Raw genomic sequence first — 21,798 nt, forward strand, 5'->3', positions numbered from 1 at the left:
TGACGTTTGTTTTTTCATCCCTAAAATTATTCATATCAAACATAATTATAATAATGAATTAATAATAATGGAAGAACAGATAAATCGAAGATGTCCCTTAGCAGTTTAATTCGAAAAATCACTGTCGTTTGGAGGGAAAAGTGACATGTCGTTTCGATAAACATCACCTTTCGTTTCAGAAAACAAAAAAAGTGATGCGCTCGATTCCTTGAAGTTGAGGAATGACAGGTTTATCATCGTTTGGATTCTTCTGGAACTTTTCTTCCCAGTTTTCCTCACAAGTTAGCCCTCGCTGTGCTCGAGAGCGAGAAATTCCGCTGTGTTTTGTTGACACATAACTAACAACTTTTTGGCGGAAGAAGAGAGTGAGCAAGAAAATGGCACCTTTGAAGTCTCTGGAGCAATACCCAAGAATAATCAACTCCCATTTCCTAGCATTTTGTGCTTCTCATGGCATTTTGACAGGTACCCTCTTTTTCCCTCATTTCCCATTTCAGGAATTCCTTTAAATGACAGTTTTTTTTTTTTTTTTTTTTTTTTTTTTTTTTTTTTTTGGGGGGGAATTGGTTTCTTTAAAGAAAATTTTTTTTTTTTTTTTTTTTTTTTTTTTTTTTTTTTTGTGGTGCAGTAGAAGATTTCCTCCTTCACGACATCTATGAATTAGCCGCACTTGCAGAACAACAGCCTGACCCTGAGGGATTAAAGGAGGTTTGCTTTCTCTGTTAACAACTTCAAATGAATTTCACACTCTCTCACAGCATTTATTCATTCAAACTCACCTTTTTTTATTTTTTTAATTTTTATTGTTTGTTCGTTTGTATTTTGCAAGTAGGGAATTGAAGAGCTCCTCTCTATGGTTGATGGTGAACTTCATCAACCATGGATGAATGGCATGGATCTGTTGGCAGATTCTCTGCAAAATAAACATGTATTATCAACTGGGTGTGAAGGGTATTTTCCCTTTCCAACTATTCAGATTTTCTTGTTTAAACTGAACTAGAATTCTAAGCTCAATATTAGAATTCTCTTTGGCTGTTTTGATCAGTATTGATTTGTTACTTGGAGGCGGATTACGAGAGGGACAGTTAACAGAACTCGTTGGCCCCTCATCTTCTGGCAAAACACAAGTCAGTATAGCCTTTTCACTTCAGTTAACTTACAGTTATTCATTTTGTGTTTTCAGTCATTTTTTGATCACTATTATCTATGTTTCTTATCCTATTTTCTCATAGAGTTGCTTCAATTTCATGTATTTGTTATGGTATATAGCATTCGTTGATAATTTTATAACATTCAAGTATTTGTACCCAAATGCTTAGTAATGTTCAGGTTTGTCTACAAGCTGCCTCAAATGTTGCAGAAAAGCACATGGGACGTGTTGTTTACTTAGATACATCCAACTCTTTCTCACCCCAGCGTATTGCCGATTTTGTTGATTTGGTATTAAACCTTTTCGTCAATCTGGTCACTCCACCTTTTTTCTGCCTTTAGTACCGTGTTTTCTAATTTTGGTTTCTTTATTTAGCCTCGCTTAATGTGCAGAAGTTTCACTTTGATCTTCTCACAATTGTAGGCTACACACAATTTTCTCCAGAATGTTATGAAAAACATCTTATGCCACTCCGTGTTTGACATCTTCACAATGTTCGATATTCTGCATCAGCTTGAACTCGATTTGAGATCTCAGGTTTGCATTGACATGGATCAGTATTGCTGCTTGTTTCAGTCATTACTATGTTATGGTTTCTCACATTCTTGTTTGAAAATTTTCAGAATGGACCTCGTCGTGTGCGCTTGCTTATTGTCGACTCAATCTCCTCTCTTATTACTCCAATTCTTGGAGGAAGTGGTTTGCAAGGTATGTATTTACTCCTAATTTAAAAGAATTTTGTTATTTATTTAAGAAGGTTTATCCATAATACATGTTTCTGCTTTTGATATTAATGGATTCATACATTTTAAAACGTTTCCACGATAAAGATGGACCAACCAATGGTTTCTTGCATTTGGAGAAATGCAGGACACTCTTTGATGGTATCTGCTGGATGTCTGCTAAAGAAGTTGGCGCATCAGCATAATCTTGTGGTGCTAGTAAGTTTTCTCCTTAAACAGAAATCATAAGCATCATTTTCATACTTTTATCTGTTGATGAATGGAATTTAAGAACATGAAATGATGAAGGTGACCAATCACACAGTGGGAGGGGAGGGAGGTGCTCCAAAACCAGCTCTTGGAGAGTATTGGAAGAGTATTCCACACGTGAGACTTATGCTTTCCCGTGATCGCGGAAACAACACCTGTAGCATTTCCATATTAAAACACTCATCCATGGTATATCTTGGCTCTTCCGGTTTGCTTCCTTGATGCTTGATTGCATTTTTTACATCTCTGCAATCTCTGTACATGACGTGCAGTACAATTGCTGAACAATGGGAATTATTACCAATGTAGCTTCAAATCTTCTCCATTGATTTGTTATCTCTAATTTTTTTTTCCTCCACTTCCTTTTCCAGGCTCCTGGGGTGGCTGCAAGTTTTACATTTCGTAGCTAATAACACAGCTGAATTAATTTTTTTCTGAACGTTATGCAGAGATGGCAGGTAGGGCTAAATCATTTTCTAAGTACATAGCTCTTCTATAGTTATTAGTTATAGCACAATTAAGAACCAAATTTCAAGATTTCCCATGTTTTTTTTTAGGGCACGCGGTGTTCTTCATTTTGTGAAGAGTCGTTTTTTGTCACAATCACAAGTACAAAGCGCTTTTATTTTACTAACTTGAAAAATCAAATGATAAATTTTGTTAGACCCATGACCCCTTGCAAAGGGGTAAATGACTAACCATTTCTCTAGAATCAACTAACAGAAAATCACGGAAAAATAATGATGATGATTTAGAGATATTAACAGCCCATGACCCCTTGCAAAGGGGTAAATGACTAACCATTTCTCTAGAATCAACAAATAGAAAATCAAGGAAAAATAATGATGATGATTTAGACATAGTAACAGAATGACTTTTAACTCATAACAGAAGTTCTCTCTCCTGAATACTTTTTTAGTAAAAAAAACAATTTAAGGGCCACAGTAGTTATTGTAGTGAACTAAACGCAGCTTAAACAATTAATTAATGAACATTTTTAAGGATTCAGATCCCTATAAATATGATGCTGATTTTTCTGTCTAAACAAAAACCTTCTCAGGTGAAGCCATCCCCATTTTGAGCAAAGAGACTCAGAATATCATGACAAGAGTAACAGTTGTGGTGATGAGTTTGATGATGATTTTCATGATTGGAACAAGTATTGATTATGTTCCTGCACCCGCACCAAATCCCCTTTACCATTCTAGTGATGACTATTAAAGAAATATTGTTGTCATATATTTACTTTCCTAAAATAGTATAAATCATATCCCACTGACAGTGGATCACGTCTTCTAAGCCTTAGAAATAGGGTTGATTATACGTTGTTTATGTGTACATATGTACTGTGCTCTGTTAATGAAATATACAAAAAAGTATTCAGCCAAATAAATCTCCATTATTCTTTATTCAAAGCTTACTGCTTATTTTCTTTAGATGGTATCAGAGACACTGCCTGATTACTAGACTTTTTCAAACAAGAAACCTACAAACACCATAACAGGACACGATCAAACACCATCAGAAAAATCCCAATCCAAAAGTTCTAACAACAGCAACAACAATTCTGATATGGATCCACCAAACCCCATACTTTGTTCATCATTTAGATCACCCTGGACACATGCTCGTTCAGACAAAATTGAATGGTGCAAACTATCCATCATGGAGTAAATCCATGATTCATGCTCTCACAGCCAAGAATAAAATTGGCTTTGTCAATGGAACCATTAAGCCACCTTCAGAAACAGAACAACCAATTGAATATGCTCTATGGAATCAATGCAACAACATGATTTTGTCATGGCTTACTCACTCAGTGGAACCCGATTTAGCCGAAGGAGTCATTCATGCCAAGACAGCCCATCAAGTGTGAGAAGATTTCAAAGATCAATTTTCACAGAAGAATGCACCAGCAATCTATCAAATCTAGAAATCCTTGGCTTCTCTCTCACAAGGCACCATGACAGTCTCAACCTACTATACCAAACTCAAAGGCTTATGTGATGAATTAGAGACATATCGACCTCTTCCCACCTGTAACGAGATCAAAGCACATAAAGAATAGCGAGAAGAAGATCGGATGATGCAATTTCTCATGGGACTCAATGACACCTACACTGTTGTCCATACCAACATTCTTATGATGTCGCCATTGCCTAATGTACGACAAGCCTACTCTCTTGTCATTCAAGAAGAAACACAACGACAAGTGGCACCGGAATCAACGGAGAAGTTTTCAATTGCTGCTACAATTCAGGTTCGACCAAACAACTTCTCAAATAATTCCAAAGACAAGCATTGTGAACACTGTAATAGAGGAGGTCATACAATTGAAAATTGTCCGACTCTAAAATTTCATTGTAAATATTGTGACAAAAGAGTCATACTGAGGATAGGTGCAGGTTTAAGAATGGCACATGGGTTCACAGCAGCACAAGAATCTAAGGCAATCGACAAAGTCAACAACAACAGCAGCAACGCGGGTCTCGAGGAAACACACGTAACTTCTTTGCTGCTACCAATGCAACAGATTCTTCCCATTCTACACATGGGACTCATCCACAAGATATTGTTACTCCAGCCCAAATCTCCAAAACGCTAGACACTCCACATGGCTTTCTGCAAACCAACCACAATAACTTCAACTCTTCTCAATCATTACATGGGCTTTCTGCAGAACAAATTCAGCAACTTGCTCATGCCTTGTCTATGATGACTCCAAACCATGCTTCTGGTTCTGGTAATAGCAATGCTTATGCAAATGCTGCAGCCTTGGATTTTGGATAGCAGAGCTACTGACGACATCACTTCTGATTCCAAACTTTTCACTCAAGCAAAATCCTCACCAATACCCATTGTTAAATTGCCCACTGGATCCTCTGCACCAATCGCCTCCACTGGCACTATAACATTTAATTCAGACATCACCTTAGATAATGTATTATGTGTTCCCTCATTTCGCTTAAATTTGATGTCAGTAAGCAAAGTCACCTCCGCCCTAAACTGTTGTGTCATTTTGTTTCCTACTTTCTGTGTCTTCCAGGATTTGACAGGAAAGATGATTAGCTCGGGTAAACAACACGGTGGTCTCTATTATATGTCCCCGTTTCAAAGGACACCTATCTCCCATCAAGTCCCTCACCCTTCCCATTTATGGCATATGGGTCTTGGACATCCGTCACCATTTCGTCTTAAATTAATATCTCCATTACTGTCTTCTAATAATATCTCTTATGATGATCATTGTACTGTTTGTCCTATGGCAAAACAAACCAGACTTCCATTCTCTTTAAGTTCCATATTAACTCATGCTCCATTTGATTTGTTACATTGTGATATTTGGGGACCACACAAAGTTCCCACACATTCAGGGGCACACTTCTTTCTTACTATTGTGGATGATTTTACAAGGTGCTCATGTATATTTCTTATGCAAAATAAGTTTGAAACTCAAACTATTTTGAAATCCTTCATTGGTTTTGCCTACACTCAATTTCATGCCTCCGTTAGGGTAGACAATGGTTCTGAATTCCTATCAATGAGAAATTTTTTCCAATTTCATGGCATCAAATATCAACGCACTTGTGTTTACACTCTATAACAAAATGGAGTGGTTGAACGGAAGCATTGACATATTCTCAATGTAGCACGTGCATTACCTTTCTAATCCCACTTACCACCACTTTCTGGGGTGAATGTGTATTGACCGCTGTCTACCTTATTAACCGACTACCGTCACCATTGTTATCCACTAAATCACCTTTTGAATTGTTATACAAACGTCCACCATCACTTGATCACTTAAGAGTCTTTGGTTGTTTGTGTTATGCAACTGTTGTTCATTCAACTCATAAATTTGATCCTCGTGCCCAAAAATGCATCTTTGTTGGATATTCCATCGGTCAAAAAGGTTACAAACTTTATGATTTGGAAACTAAGAAATTTTTTGTCAGCTGTGATGTAAAATTTTGTGAAACCACTTTTCCTTTCTCCTCTGCTTCGATTCCACCAAATCCCAATTTTGTGTTACCCCACTTTTCCATCGATATTACAGATAATTGGCCATTACACAACCTATCTCCACACCTCCAGCAAACCGAGGCACCTAACACACATGAGTCATTGTCCCCCATCCACGCACTTGTCGCACCTGAAAATACCACTCCATCTTCTGAAACCTCACCTCAAGCCGACCTCCCTACCACTGCCGAACTCCCAACCACTTCTCCAAATACTTCAGACCTTCCAACCACTACAATTTTTCCCGTTCCTCAATCCGCTTGTCCTAAGCAACCACCAACATGGCATATAGACTACATAATGTCAGCCCAAGTCAATTATTCTACCTTAGGACCAAGTTTCTACATCTGGTACTCAATATCCTCTTTCCCATTTTCTTTCATACTCTCGTCTCTCTTCTGTGCATTGTACCTTTTTAGCTAATATTACATGTCACATCGAACCAAAATCCTATGCTCAGGCTATCCTTAATCCACATTGGCAACAAGCCATGAATGCAGAATTAGATGCATTGCAGCAAAATAACACATGGAGCTTGGTTCCTCTATCTATTGGTTAAAAACCAATTGGTTGTAAATGGGTGTACAAAATCAAATACAGGTCTGATGGCACCATTGAACGCTATAAGACTCGTCTTGTTGCTAAGGGATATACTCAAGTTGAGGGAATTGATTATTTGGAAACCTTCTTTCCTACAACCAAACTTACTACACTCCGTTGTCTTCTTAGTGTTGCTGCCGCTAGACATTGGTTCATCCACCAATTAGATGTCCAAAATGCTTTTCTTCAATGAGGTCATGTGTATGGACCCTCCACATGGTCTTTGCCGACATGGGGAGAACATCATATGTCGGCTCAACAAATCACTCTATGGACTCAAACAAGCATAAAAAAACTAGTTCTCCACTTTTTCAGAAGCCATTCAAAAGGCTGATTATCAACAATCAAAGGCTGATTATTCCTTTTTTACCAAGGCTCAAGATACTTTATTTACTGCAGTCCTTATCTATGTTGACGACATACTTCTCACAGGAAATGATCTTCCAGAAATGGAACATCTCAAAAAATTTCTTCTCCAACGCTTCCGTATCAAAGATCTTGGAGATTTGAAATATTTTTTGGGCATCGAATTCTCACCGTCAAAGAAAGGTATTTTCTTGTCTCAAAGAAAGTACGCACTGGACATTTTGCAAGATTCAGGTCTTCTAGGTGCACGCCCAGAAAAATTTTCAATGGAACAAAATTTGAAGCTCACTCCCACAGATGGAGCATTATTGAATGATCTAACTAAATATAGAAGACTAGTTGGGAAACTGATTTATCTTACCGTCACAAGGCCTAACATAATTTATCCCGTTCGAACACTGAGCCAATTCATGCATGAGTCTCGAAAACCTCATTGGGATGCTGCCATACGAATCCTCAAGTACATCAAAGGTACTCCTGGCCAAGGTCTACTATTTCCTTCCATCAATAGTCTTGACTTGAAAGCTTTTTGTGATTCAGATTGGGGAGGGTGTCGTGCCACAAAGAGGTCGATTACATGATATTGTGTTTTCCTCGGAAATTCTCTCATCTCATGGAAATCCAAGAAACAAGCGAATGTTTCTAGATCATCGGCAGAAGTCGAATATCGAGCTATGGCTAACACATGTTTAGAACTAACTTAGCTGCGCAATATATTACAAGATTTGAAAGTCCTACAGGTGACTCCTACACCATTGTTCTGTGACAATCAGGCAGCTTTGTACATTGCAGCAAATCATGTTTTTCACGAGCGTACAAAGCACATTGAAATAGATTGTCACATAGTTAGAGAAAAACTGCAAACTGAAATGGTTAGACCTTCATATGTACCTACGCGTTTCCAGTTGGTAGATGTATTTACAAAAGCTTTGGGGAATGATCAATTTGTGACACTACGCAGCAAGTTGGGACTTCATGATATTCACTCTCTAACTTGAGGGGGAGTATTAAAAAAATATTGTTGTAATATATTTATTTTCCTAAAATAGTATAAATCATATCTCACTACAGTAGATCACGTCTTCTAAGCCTTAGAAGTAGGGTTGATTATACGTTGTTTATGTGTGTATATCTGTTAATGAAATATACAAAAAAATATTCATTACAATTTACAAGGTGGCAAGAATTGACTTTCTAGTCTGCTTCTCCACTGGGAAGAGAGTCATTTGCAGCAAATAAAAGATTCTCAATAGTCATATCTTTTAAACAATTAGAATCATAATTTAGAATATTTTACGTGTTTTCTCTCTTTCTGCTAGCTCTTTTTCCCAAAAAAAAAGAAAAAAAGAAAAAAAGAAAAGGAACTTCGGAACTTCAATGCTGTGCATTAAGTTTCATTTTGTATGGTTAAGTGACAATTTGCACTAATTTCAATACGTTTAAAAAAAATTTTTTTGAGGGAAAATGTTTATTAGGATACAGATAATTATTGATCACCTTCTTTCCTTGTATTTATTTAAATGATCTGGAAATGTTTGTCAATATTGTACTTGGCAGTTGGCAAACAGTAATGTAAAAAATATATATTTAAACAAAATTTCTGCAATTCATATTCTTATTCTAAACGCTGTAGAACTTTTTTTCTTACAAAAAATTGTGATTATTAAGTGAATAATCAGCACATCAATTAATAAGCAACTAAATGGGACACTTAAATCAACACTAATAGTTTTTTTTACTTATATAATAAATTTTTGTAGATGTTCTTTTATCTGTTGTTAGTTTTTTTTTCTTTTCCTTTTTTTTTTTTTACTAAAATTTATTTATTGTTGGTTTAAGTAACCACACAAGAAACCAGAAAGATGTATTTAACTGTTTTTTTTTTTTTTTTTTTTGTTTTGTTTTGTTTGGGCTGGTGAGTGGAAAGGAGGTATTTGGTCCGTTCGGTTCGTTAATTCGAGTTAATATGTGATATTGTGTGAGAGTTTTTTACTGTAATAAAAAAGTTAAATGTGACTGTTTCTGAGAATTTTTTTACTGTAACAAAACTCAAATTCTAAACTCGAACCAGCGAAATGAACGACCTTATAATTGACATTAACGGTTAACCCCATAAAGGCGATTTTAAAGTTTTGTCAATCAAACAGAGTTTAAAGTTTTTTCAAGCATAAAAACAGAGTTTAAAGTTTAAACAATCCGTTCACCTCTTCCTACGACATGATCCATTCAGGAACAAAAGCCATCAAACAAACACAATCAAACTTCGTTCTCGTTCGTTGTCTTATCAATGTCGTACGTTCGCAACCATACTACACCAAGCCGTCCCATGAAAGATCTCACAAAGCTACTACTGAGCTTCGCAAGCCAACACCTTTCGTCTCCAACGTTAAGCAAGCACAAGACCCAGAAGAAGCTCTTTCTCTGTTCCAAGACTACCAACAAAACATTGGTTTCAAACACGATTACGCTTCTTACTCTGCTCTAATCTATAAGCTCGCCCGTTTCCGTGACTTTGAAGCCGTGGAGACCATTCTTGATCATGTACAAGACAGGAATATTCGTTGCGGAGAGAAAGTTTTCATTGTTCTGATGCAACATTATGGCAAGGCCAATTTGGTGGACAAAGCTATCGAGCTTTTTCGTAGAATTCCTTCCTTCAATTGTGTACGGACATTGCAGTCCTTAAACGCTCTCCTTAACGTGCTTGTCGATGGCGGTCGGTTTTCGGAGGCAAATGACGTCTTTTATCGTTCGTACAAGATGGGTTTTCGTCCGAATTCGATTACGTTTAATATAATTATCAAAGGGTGCCTTCGGAAAGGTGACTGGGAAGAGGCATCCAAGGTGTTTGATGAAATGCTTGAGAGAAGCGTGCAGCCTAGTGTGGTGACTTATAATAGCTTGATTGGGTACTTATGTAAAAAGGGTGAGTTGGATAAAGCGAAGGGTTTGCTCGAGGACATGATCGAGAAAGGAAAGTGCCCAAATGCCGTGACGTATGCATTGATGATGGAAGGTTTATGTTCGGTGGGAAAGTATAAGGAAGCGAAGAAGTTGATGTTTGATATGGAGTACCGAGGGTGTAAACCAAAGCTCGTGAATTTCGGTATTTTGATGACTGATCTTGGAAGGAGAGGAAATATTGAGGAGGCAAAATTGCTACTTAATGAGATGAAAAGGAGAAGGTTTAAGCCTGATGTTGTTATATATAACATACTCATAAACTATCTGTGTAGGGAAGGTAAGGCAGTGGCGGCGCATAAAATTTTGACCGAAATGCAGATTGGAGGTTGTGAGCCAAATGCGGCTACATACAGGGTAATGGTTGATGGATTCTGCCAGGTTGGGGATTTCGAACGCGGTTTAAAGGTTTTGAATGCAATGTTGACAAGTCGGCATTGTCCTCGTTTAGAATCGTTTCGATGCTTGATTATGGGCCTAGTAAAGTGTGGTAATCTTGAGGATGCCTGTTTTGTTTTGGAGGAGATGGGAAAGAGGAAGATGCAATTCGATTTGGAAGGTTGGGATGCTTTAGTTGTAGAAGCTTGTGGTAGAAATTCCGGTGCAGATGGCCTAGTGACTGAACTGATCACTGCATTTTAGAAGAAAGAGAAGATCAATATGAAGTTTTTTTTGCAGTCCCATGGAGTTCGGCTTGGTGAACTTTGTGATGGGATCGGTGGCATAGACGAGCTTGTGGAATTGAATTAATCTGTGCCATTGCAGAGCATTGGGCATGAAACAAAGCTTTGGTTGAAGGTGGAAGCTGGAAACTTTGAGAACTTGTTTGTTTGCGTTAATTTAGCCTGTGATCTCGGCTTTTCCTTTCTGTACAAAGCCAAGGTTTCCTATACAAGTAATGGTAGTTAACCAGCTGCAGAAACCTGTTTGATTCAAACTTTATTGCTGAAATAATGGAAACCAAGAAGTGTCTCTCTCCCATAAATTCAAGGGAAGTTCTTGTCAAACTCATGGAGAAGGTGTGGCTTGAATATAAGGACTTGTTACTTGAAGTTCAAGAGAAAGAGAAAAGAATTTTCTTTTTTTAATTTTTGTTGGACTGAATAAAAAGAAAAGACACTTGAAGATGTTCACGTTGATACGGGGAATAAATAATTTCTTTATTTTGGATAATGGAGTGGAGATTAAAATAGTTTGACATTATGCAAATTTCTCTTTTATTGAATTGGATGGAAATTGTTAGGAACGCAAATGTTTTCTATTTTAATATTCAATTAAGTCCTATAAATTTCCTCTCAGCAAGGGGAAAAAAAAAGAGTCCGATAAATTTCTTGATTGTAGTAGTATATATAATCCAATTTTCGCATTAGACCATGGTTTTTATTTTTATGTTTGGTGAGTGTTCAATTTGTGTTTTTGTTAATATGTGAAACACATGTATTGGTTTCGTTAGTGAATGACTCAACCATGAATAAGCAATAATTTGAAATTGGGAAGCAGCTCAAACAAATATTACTATAATCTTTACTAACATTCCATCTAAGAAGACGAGGCTTGTTTCATTAGGTATTTCAAGCATTAACCAAATGCACCAATGTATAGAATGCAAGTACCTACTCCACGCCATCAACTCCATCTAATGTACTCCATATCACTCTCTCAAACTCAAAAGTATATAAACTCAATCACACAATCTCTTCCCATCATAACCAGCTTCACCAAAAAAAAAAAAACAACCTTAGTTCTAAAACTCCCTCTTCCATTCTCAAAACTTGTCCTTGCAATCCCAAATCCTATGGCAAACAAATATATTCCTACTTCTCTCATTGCCATAGCCTGGTTGCTTTTCCTATCTCTCACAATCTCATCCACCTTCTCAGCTAGACTCCTTGATGAGGATGCTCCTGAGGACCCTGACGTAGCTCCAACACCTTTTGTGCCCACCAACCCCACGGGCCCCACCGCCACCCCGGTAGGCCCTGCGGGCACTCCAGTAGGCCCAGTTGGCACATCGGTAGGCCCAGTGGGCCCGACCGCTAACCCGGCAGGCCCTGTATCAGCCGCTGGTGGGGCCACATTAGGCAATGCAGATCCCCACCACACACTAATCTTCTACATGCACGACATCGTGGGCGGGACGAACCCCTCGGCCATAGCCATCACTGGGATAGTCTCGAACCCGGCGGTAAGCGGCCAAGTCCCGTTTGCGAAGCCGAACGGCGCGGTCCTCCCCATCAACAACGGCGTCCCGCAGAACAACAACAACCAAGGCATTATCAGCAACAACAACGTCCCATTCTTCACCGGCCTGGCCGGCAACACAGCCAACCTCCTCCAGAACACCAACAACAACAACAACAACTTCATCGCCGGAGGCAACGGTTTCCCGTTCTTGAACGGCGCTCAGCTCCCTCCGGGGATGACCCTCCAGAAGCTGATGTTCGGGACCGTGACGGCCTTCGACGACGAGCTGACCGAGGGCCACGAGCTGGGCTCGGGCCTGCTCGGAAAGGCCCAGGGCTTCTACGTGGCGAGCTCGGTGGACGGGACGAGCCAGATCATGGCTTTCACGGCCATGTTCCAGACCGGTGGCTACGCCGACAGTCTCACTTTCTTTGGGGTCCACATGACCGCCGCCGCTGAGTCTCACCTGGCCATCATGGGAGGCACCGGAAAGTATTTGAATGCCAAGGGAATCGCCACCGTTAAGACGTTTCCGCCTACTGCTGATCAGCACAACACTGATGGGCTCGAGACTCTGCTTCAGTTCACTGTCTATCTTTCCTACTAGTTTGCTTTGGTTGTGCGTGTTTCTTTTTTTTTTTTTTTTTTTGTTTTTAAGTGTGGTACAAGTCTCTGCTAAGGAGATTATACTGGTTGTTGTACTACAATATGGAGCTTTGTTTGTGAATTAATTAAGTTGCAGAATTTGTGATATATATATATATATATATATATATTTTGTGTGGATTTGAATTGAGCTAATAAAATACCCAGATAAATAACTATTCTTCAGAAAACAGATTAACAAAAGACGCCCTTTAAAAACATATGGTTAATCAGTGATAATGAAATCCTCATCGTTCATCAGAGCAAAGGTGTCTGGCCATTAGGGGACTCTGTTTTTTCTGTATTGTGGAAGCTTTTTCCTCAAAAATACCACACCGGTCTTCGTCTTCGTACTTCCTATCTATTGAGAATGACACATTATTGAGAACCAACTAACAATCAGTATTTATTGTAAACAACGTCAACTGTAAAAAACGACATCATTAAGAAACGATAACATAATAAAGGATTTCCCATAAAGAACGAAAGTAAAACGATAAAAACTATGAAACGGCATCATAAAGCTAGATGGATTTAGTAAGAACAAACGACAATTATACGAAGACAAACTTCATCAGGAAAAATTACGAGGAAAAATTTCACTGGGAAAAACAAGGTTAAAAAAAAAAAAAAATCTGACCAGGGAGCCACTTCTGCAGTAGATATTGAAAAACGACAAAACCTAAACGAAAACTTTACTAAGATCAGCAATAAACAGAAACGACAGTAATATAAAACAATAAACAGAAACGACAGTAATATAAAAAATCTATAGCAATCCGGAAACAACATAGCAATCAGACTCTCAAACAACAACCAAACTGGAAGTGAAAACTTCATAAAGTTTGAAACGACAACATTGGATAAACGACAATATAGGAAATAAACGACAACAAACTGAGACTATCTTTTTTTTTTTTTTTTTTTTTTTAGGGAAGAAAAAAATATCATTATGATCGAGACAATGACATAGAAAAAAAAAATTCGTGGAAAAACGACAACATATAAACAAAAATAATCTTACAAAATGACAAACATAAACAAAATCGGCATGTTAGCAAACACAACAATAAATAAATAAACGACAACAACCACAAAAAAACCACGTCAAAACAAAAGATGTCAAGGACATGAAATAAAGGTCATTAATGAAAACGATGAGAACTTTAATAAATAACCTCAAAATGAAACATACCACACCAACAGTAGTCCGGAAGAAAACGGCCTCAAAATAAATACGACAATTCATAAAACGACAATAACTTAAATGGTGGTAATATAAAATTACAAGAGAACAGTTCTACAATCAAGCCAAAAGGACATTATAGAGACAACTATCATGTCATCATAACTGAGACAGCTTGTAGTTGTGGAAAACGACAACAGATAACAAACGACATCTTCAGAAAACATCACATGACTGACGAAATTATTACAATGAACACCGATAGTTTCAACAAAAGACATCAACAGGAAATACAACACCAAACAAGACATCATAAAAAGAAGAACAATAGTAAAAAGAAGCAACAAAAATCTCAACAAAGAACAAACTAAACTAAATGGCGCCTGTTAGATAAAACCGTAACCCTCAATATAAACACAGAAGAAGGAAAGTGTATATACAACAAACCATAAAGATTTTTTCTCTTTAGGCTCAATATAACAAACCATTGAGTGATATCGCTGGACAATGACAAGAAGCGACAAAAATATATAGATATAACTTGAAATAAAGAGCAACATCTTGGAATATGACGAGAATCTGCATAATCCACTAAGATGTAGTACAACATTGGAGAAAGACTCTCTGAAGGAAATTAGTTAATTAGCCCAGTTTATAAGAATTACAGCCCAAGTTTGTCTCTCCCTCACTACGATATCTTGTTAAATAACAGGTGGGATTACCCAACTTTTGACCTCTTAATGATATTTGGGCAGTTGTAGATAGTTCAAGAAAACCCCAAGAAAGCCCAATATGGGGAAGTAATACAAAGATTCAACTTTACGCAGCATTAATGTAAAAAATTGCTTCATGTTTCAAAAAGCTAAGCCACCAAACTTCACCATTTGGATAACACGAGGATATGATCAATATTTTAAGCCCTGGGGTCCTTTCCTTGAACCATCCTATGAAATTTCTTTACTTTTACCTGTTTGGTTGCATTCTAAATTCTTAACCAGAACCGTTTCATGCACTTGAATCTTTCTCTCACTTTATCTTCAGAAGTTATTGGATGATCAGAAGGATTTGCATGGGAATCATAAAAGGTCGCATTAATCGTTCACTGTTCAAATTTTTGTTATTTCTGTTACGTACATATGTAGAAGACTATATAATCAAGGAAATACTAGAGACGTCTAGTATATATTGCATATATACATAAAATGACCACACAATGTACCACAAGAGACAAATCTGATTTGTCGCAACAAAGCATAAGCATATGTATACAAAAATATTTTCTCTAAGGGAAGAAAAACGAAAAAGGAAAAAAAAAAAAAAAAAAGGATTAGTCTTGCATGCTTATCACCATAAAAGTTGCGCCGACATTGCTACCAAATTTCTATAGCAGAATCATATAATAATGATAGTACCCCTAATGGGTGAACCATTTTCCGACTTTTTTGTTCTCCTGGTTTTTATCTTTTTTTCCAGCCGTCCAAGTCATAGTCAAAGTTATTAAAGTTAGGAAATTATTTGTTAAAATATAAAGAAACGACTTTATTTTCTGATTATTGAATATGATTAAAATCATATTTTTGTTATAACAGATAATTTTTACCACAAATTTAAAATTAAAAAAAATAATTTATAAGTAATTTATTTTTTCTAGCCCTATTAAAGAAACCTCCTTTAAAGAATTACCAAGAAAAGATAAGGGAAAAAAAAATTAAATCAAATCATGGGGTTTTGTGAAGAATTGGAATTTGCTTGCTTCTGCACCTACCGTTGTTCATATACTCTTTTGTCCCACAAATCAGAATAGATTGGTTAGAGAGAGAATAAGAAATTAATAACAAAAGTTCTAAAAAGCAAAGACAAGGGAAGAAACATAGAAACATGAGGCGGTCCCACCACCGCTGGAAATTTTGAAATGGACTTGAAACCAAAAGTAGACCTCACTGTCATCATTTTGATTTATTGTGGGGAAAATCACTTTTTCACAAGAAGAATAGATCATAGAAGAACTGCCACCAAACACTGAGACAAGTTTAGTCGAATTATACACCATTCCACATTAAACTCTTTTAAAAGATCTCATAACTCCCACAGAATGCCAAGGGCTTCTTTTTTTTTTTCTTTTTTACATAGGAATTATACTACCAACTTGTTGATCTTGTTAAATTCTTGGCCAATTTGCGCCAGTATTTGTGTTCTCAGATTAAGTTATATACGAAGGGCTTTGCCAAAGGGTTTTTTTTTTTTTTTTTTTTTTTTTTTTTAGGGGGCCTCCAAGTAAGGAATAAATCTGATAAAAGTTTTCCATATCCAAATTCTGACTTTTTGAAACAGCGCTGAGGAAAACTAACCAGACCACTGTAGAATGAGAAGACAGAAGAAAAAGAAAAAGAGAAAAAGTAGTACTGCTTGTCCAAAGGATATGATCATAAGCCTGCTGCTCTCCTAATTGAGTACTTCCAAACCATCCTAGCTCCCTGCATGCATTTTGCTGTTTTGAAACATTAATTATCATGGCGTGGTGTTTGTTTTTCAATGGTCTTTATTATTATGGTACTAGCACACCCACAATATTAGAGCCATTCATGTACTCTTGTTCTATATCCAATTATAAGAGCCTCTTATATACCAAAGAATAAACCAATGAATTAAATTCACATTAATAAAAAAATGGATAATGTACTTTTCTATTCCATTAAAGATTGTTAGAGAACTGTTTATGCATTCAATAGTGGCATGTCTAAATGCTCTATCTAATAAACTTACGTACATGTCTCATTTTCTATCAAACCAACCAAGTCTGCATCAAATAATGTGTAAACGCCAGAGCTGGCCAGGTTTGGCTGCGAATTATAGATTTTTTTTTTTTTTTTTTTTTCACATGATCATGGGCGTAAAATGCACTCGAACACATTGAAAGTAGTAAACAAGAAGCCATGCTCAGAGTTGCCAGCCTGAGTATACAGGATATTTTGAATTTAAACAAAGATATATATATATATATTATAAAAAAAAAAGTGCATTTAAACTTTAGAGCTACATGATAACACAAGAGTATTGAACCATCCCTTCCACTTTAACTTTACACAATAAACAAGCAGTTGTTTGATTCCGATATATTCCCCTTAATTAAAAGAGTACTTAATTTGCATTTACACTACATATTAAACATAACTCATATATAGTAGTAAAAGTACACACCCTGCCGGACCTTCAAATAATAGTAAGTAGTAATTTAATAATAAGAAAAAAAATAAAAGTGATTTATTACTAATTAGTACTGATAATCATGCTGACCAAGGAGAAGAGGGTGATGATGATGTGGGAGAAGGCCAGAGCTGGGCACTCTTCACCTTTGACACGCTCGCTAACACACCTAAAGGAGTTATATCTCCAATCACTGTCACTTTCTTTGCAGCCAAGTCTATACTAAATGATGTCACTCCTGCAGTTTTTTGAAAAAAAAAATTATTATTATTATGTTAGAGCTAGTAATATATGTATATATATATATATATATCTAAATTTCAGTGCTTTACTATTAATTAATAAATCCGGTTCCAACTTCCAAGCATTGAAGCAGAAGAAATCAAACTAAAGGCATGGTTATGAAGTTTTTGTTTTGGTTGTTTTTTTACAACAAAATTTTTAAAAAAATTTAAATTTAAGTTATAATTTTATTTAAGTTTATTTATTTTTTTATAAAATTTGAGTTTGAGACTAAATTCGAGTTCAAGCTTTTTTTTTTCAACTCGAGTTTATAAACTCGAATTCAAGTTAAAGAATACTATTTTTTCTATTCTTAAAATGTTATAACTTTTTCGTTTTAATTTTGATTAAGATGATTTTTTATGCATTCACAACGAAAATACGAATAAAATCTCACCCATATACCCTTATTAAAAATTTTCATCACTATTGAGTTTTTATTAAAATGCTAAAATTTAAATTTTGACCCACCTAAACATAAATTCAAAAAGATTCTCAATTCAATCATAACTCAAATGTGCACATACAAATACAAATTCAAATTATAACTCAAACTTAATTCAAAATCATTACTCAAATCACCGTAACTCAAAAATGCAAAACAACAGCCTCTTCAATTCCTGAAGTTAACTTTGTCTCAGTATTCTCATAAATTTTTAGCTAGGGGATATCGAGTTGTGGAAAACTCTCTTAATTTTTATCACCAGAGAGAAAAAGAAAAGAAAGAAAAAACTTACCTTCCATTTTAGAGAGATGTTTTTTCACTTTCCCTTCACAGCCCTTGCAATGCAGTGAAACCCTCAAAACCACGACCTGCAGATTCAAAGCGCGCACACACACACGTATATCACACAGTACTTTTGTAACAGCGCACCGTAATAAAATATATTCTTCAACAAGAACGTTTTCTTTTTTTTTTGGTGATAAATTCAACAAGAACGTTATGCGTTAACGTACACAGAAAATAAAATTAAAAAAAAAGACGGGAAATAAAAATACATAATTTGCATGAAACAGGATGTGAACAAAATTAATTAGTACACACCAAACGCAATAAAACAAATACCTGGTGACGAGAGCGAGTGGATGAAGAGGCTCTCAAAGAAGAAGGCCGATCATTAGTGCTGAGGCTCCTAAACTTTAGCTTGGCGGGTTGATCATGATCATCCTGATGATCAGTAGAAAAGACATGACGTTGAACAGCGCGATCATCATCAGTCTCCGACGACAACCAGTCGACGAAAGGGGTTTCGCTCAACAGATAACGAGAAGAACCAGGAGGACTAGTCCTACTTATACTTTTCACGTCATATACATCAGCCGAGCTTTTCCTACGCACCTCGCTAGTTTGCTTATAACTGTAGTTATCGGAGCAACTCTTTCTGCTCTTCTCGTAGTTATGAGGTCTGGGATTGATCGGCAACTGAGAAGAACATGGGACGTGATGATGCCGAGGCTGCTGGTTCTTGATCATCCGCCTATGATCATCATGATGATCAAGAAGATTACAAGGACTTTGTTGATGATGATCAGTGCTATTCCTGTGCAGGCTGCGACGGACCATGGAGCGTTGGTCTATGCTTGAGCATATGGCTGTGGAAGCCGGTGAGGCACAGAATATATCCATTCCTAATTTCATGGTTTGATTTGAAGTTTTTTTTTTCTTCTTCTTTTTTTTTTTAATGTGGAATAACTTGGGGATCAGAGAAAATTATATATGCAGTAGCTACTTGTTGAAAGTGGGGAAGAGCCTGCTTTTAAAGTTGCTGGATTTGATAGGTGGACACATGAAAAGAAGTAGGTGGGTCCCAGGACAAGAATGAGTATATGATAGCATGGAAGTTTTGTGATCAATTTGGACTCCTTTCAGTAATTCGAGTTTAAAATTTAAGTTTTATTATAATAAAAAGTTATTAAAAATAATTATATTTAATTTTTTATTATAATAAATTTTTTTTATATAAAATCACATATCAATTTAAATCTGTAAACTAAACGGTCCTAACTTTCAAAGTTGTCTGTTACTTAAAACAAATAAATAATAAATAATAAGAAGAAAAATGTTACATCTCCGTTTCTTTAAGACAGGAAATAATTAACAAGTTGGTTGGTTCATCTTTGTTGTTGTTGACATGATTACTACCTACCAATACTATTAAGTAGCACACTAAGAAAAGTTATATATGCATGGCTGACCTTCTTTACCAAAAAAATGAAAAATAAAGAAACCAGAAAAAGAGATATCAGAGTCATTTTTCCACATTTATTGATTGCAATATATATACACATATGTAGCTCAACTCATAGCCTATATATGTATGGTTAGCGAGGTGACGTTTTTCTGTTTTTTAGGGATTATAGGGCTTTCGTTAAAGCTTCTTTCCCCTCCCAAAATAATACACTGACTATCATGTTAACCTACTTCAAATTCAAAATAAAAAATGAAACAAAAACTTCTTTCCCAAAATAATATTAGGGAGAAGGAGGGAAATAGATCAAATTAAGAGGGTAATAAAAATTAATAAGTCAAGATTTAAAATGGATAGTAAATAGGTTAATTAAGGGCTTATTTAATTTGTTAATTCGAGTTGATATGTGACTTTATGTAAGAACTTTTAACTGTAGTAAAAAAAAATAAATGTAATTGTTTTTAGAGCATTTGACTGTAATAAACCTCAAATTTTAAACTTAAACCGACGAAATGAACGGGACCTTAATGTTTTAAAAGCCGGCCTATTTACTATAATTTTTCACAATATTAATTGTACACTTTAACCAATCTTTTTTTTTTTGAACAATTAACCAATCCTTTTCTAAATTGAAGTATTGGACTGATTTTTCTTTCCAAACTCGGATCGAATTAAATATCAGTTTGGCTAGAATTTGTCAATGGTGAAAATTAATTTATTCCTTATGCCAGAAAGGAAATTATTATACACACGCACAATGTGAAGTGCAAAGAACAAACTTCATAGTGGGGGTTTAATTGACGGGGTGAAGACTGAAGAGGGAAAAATTAATTGCTGTGCAGATGCAATACAAATAGATGTACAAATAATTGTGTGTGTGATTTATGAATATAATGTGCATGACATGTAATTGATTAGTTACCTCTCCAGTAATATACATACATATAATATATATATGAATATATGTATCTCAAAAACTTAAGCTGCACACACCACTAATATGTAGTTTAAAATATGCAATGGCCGATGAATAGATTCTCGATAAAAAGATGAAATGTACTAATTAATCAAATTCTCAGCACCATCAATTGTTCATGATTCTATCCTTTTAATGTGCGTTTTTCTAATATATAAAATTTTTTATAAGACTTTGATTTTTAAGTATTTGACTGAGTTAAAATCATACCCAATTACCTAGGGCATTATCTTGGTAAGAATGAGATATAGCTAACAAGAATATCCAACTAGCTAAAGTATATATGCATATTTTTCCCTCCTAGTTATATCAATTGGCATTTGCTGAGGAACTGATGTCATATGGAAAAATAACACTGATCGAGATACTAACTTTTTCTCCACTCTATATTTTCTAATGGAATAATATATATCCTTAGCAAAAAAAGGAATAATATATATATATAATTAGAAGCATTAATACTCGAATATATTTGGGTGGTAAACCAAAAATTCCGGAAACACAATTAGAAGGAGACAAATCAAAGGTCAATTAGGCGATAATGGTCGGCTATGTGCTGATAAGAGTTGATTTGTTGAGTTACTCGAGGAAGTAATCAAGGTTTAGGACAAAATAAGAATGATCCAATAAAGGACCATATATTAATAAAAAAAGGGACCATTTAATTTCAATTTAATAAAAAGTAATAGCTCCAGCTAGCTGCATGTGCTTCAACCTTTCCCTGTACCCTTCTATTGGCTGATCAAAGGGGGGAAAACGAGAGGAAAATATTACATTGACAAATTTAGATATAGCTCATTCAGTTTGTGAATAAGTTCTGCATTCTTAATTGCCACATTACGCCAAAAAAAAAGGAAAAGAAATGGTCTATTAAAAAAAAAAGGAAAAGAAAAGGTTTATTTCTGATTTTGAGTGTGACTTCTTCTTCTTCTTCTTCTTGGTGCAGCTGAACAAAGGAATTTAATAAGCACTTTTAGTTAATTTAATTGTAATTTTATGATGCAATGTTAATTAAGCATGGTAATGATTAAGCATGGAAA

General features: G+C 35.8%; 4 protein-coding genes across 4 annotated transcripts; 3 read left to right on the top strand and 1 right to left on the bottom strand.

The window, feature by feature from the left end:
• Nucleotides 1–243: 243 nt before the first annotated feature.
• LOC21394137 (DNA repair protein RAD51 homolog 4) lies at nt 244–3,241 on the top strand. The gene is made up of 11 exons (XM_024176410.1): nt 244–465; nt 629–708; nt 833–951; nt 1,046–1,127; nt 1,330–1,440; nt 1,574–1,687; nt 1,774–1,858; nt 2,021–2,091; nt 2,182–2,331; nt 2,514–2,600; nt 3,203–3,241. Exons 1-10 carry the CDS (start codon nt 378–380, stop codon nt 2,550–2,552), a joined length of 939 nt encoding a protein of 312 aa, XP_024032178.1. The 5' UTR covers nt 244–377; the 3' UTR covers nt 2,553–2,600; nt 3,203–3,241.
• Nucleotides 3,242–9,348: 6,107 nt separating this feature from the next.
• Nucleotides 9,349–11,129, top strand: LOC21394138 (pentatricopeptide repeat-containing protein At1g07740, mitochondrial). The gene has a single exon (XM_010114622.2). The coding sequence runs from the start codon at nt 9,349–9,351 to the stop codon at nt 10,732–10,734; it is 1,386 nt and encodes a 461-aa protein (XP_010112924.1). The 3' UTR covers nt 10,735–11,129.
• A 690-nt stretch (nt 11,130–11,819) lies between these two features.
• Nucleotides 11,820–12,883, top strand: LOC21394139 (dirigent protein 10). The gene has a single exon (XM_010114623.2). The coding sequence runs from the start codon at nt 11,888–11,890 to the stop codon at nt 12,881–12,883; it is 996 nt and encodes a 331-aa protein (XP_010112925.1). The 5' UTR covers nt 11,820–11,887.
• A 4,276-nt stretch (nt 12,884–17,159) lies between these two features.
• Nucleotides 17,160–19,264, bottom strand: LOC21394140 (protein SODIUM POTASSIUM ROOT DEFECTIVE 2). The gene is made up of 3 exons (XM_010114624.2): nt 18,660–19,264; nt 18,331–18,406; nt 17,160–17,549 (listed from the first exon to the last, which is right to left on the bottom strand). The coding sequence occupies exons 1-3, from the start codon at nt 19,230–19,232 to the stop codon at nt 17,392–17,394; spliced, it is 807 nt and encodes a 268-aa protein (XP_010112926.1). The 5' UTR covers nt 19,233–19,264; the 3' UTR covers nt 17,160–17,391.
• Nucleotides 19,265–21,798: the final 2,534 nt, after the last annotated feature.

Source organism: Morus notabilis, unplaced genomic scaffold, assembly GCF_000414095.1.
Source record: "Morus notabilis unplaced genomic scaffold, ASM41409v2 Scaffold80, whole genome shotgun sequence".
NCBI lineage: Eukaryota > Viridiplantae > Streptophyta > Magnoliopsida > Rosales > Moraceae > Morus > Morus notabilis.

Excerpts from the sequence above, each read along its gene's own strand:
- LOC21394137 (XM_024176410.1), top strand. The coding sequence starts at position 378 with ATGGCACCTTTGAAGTCTCTGGAGCAATACCCAAGAATAATCAACTCC. Across the intron at positions 1,128-1,329 it reads CATCTTCTGGCAAAACACAA|GTTTGTCTACAAGCTGCCTC; the intron begins GTCAGTATAGCC and ends AGTAATGTTCAG. Across the intron at positions 1,688-1,773 it reads AACTCGATTTGAGATCTCAG|AATGGACCTCGTCGTGTGCG; the intron begins GTTTGCATTGAC and ends GAAAATTTTCAG.
- LOC21394140 (XM_010114624.2), bottom strand. The coding sequence starts at position 19,232 with ATGAAATTAGGAATGGATATATTCTGTGCCTCACCGGCTTCCACAGCC. Across the intron at positions 18,407-18,659 it reads CCACTCGCTCTCGTCACCAG|GTCGTGGTTTTGAGGGTTTC; the intron begins GTATTTGTTTTA and ends TTGAATCTGCAG. Across the intron at positions 17,550-18,330 it reads ACATCTCTCTAAAATGGAAG|GAGTGACATCATTTAGTATA; the intron begins GTAAGTTTTTTC and ends AAAAAACTGCAG.
- LOC21394138 (XM_010114622.2), top strand. The coding sequence starts at position 9,349 with ATGATCCATTCAGGAACAAAAGCCATCAAACAAACACAATCAAACTTC.
- LOC21394139 (XM_010114623.2), top strand. The coding sequence starts at position 11,888 with ATGGCAAACAAATATATTCCTACTTCTCTCATTGCCATAGCCTGGTTG.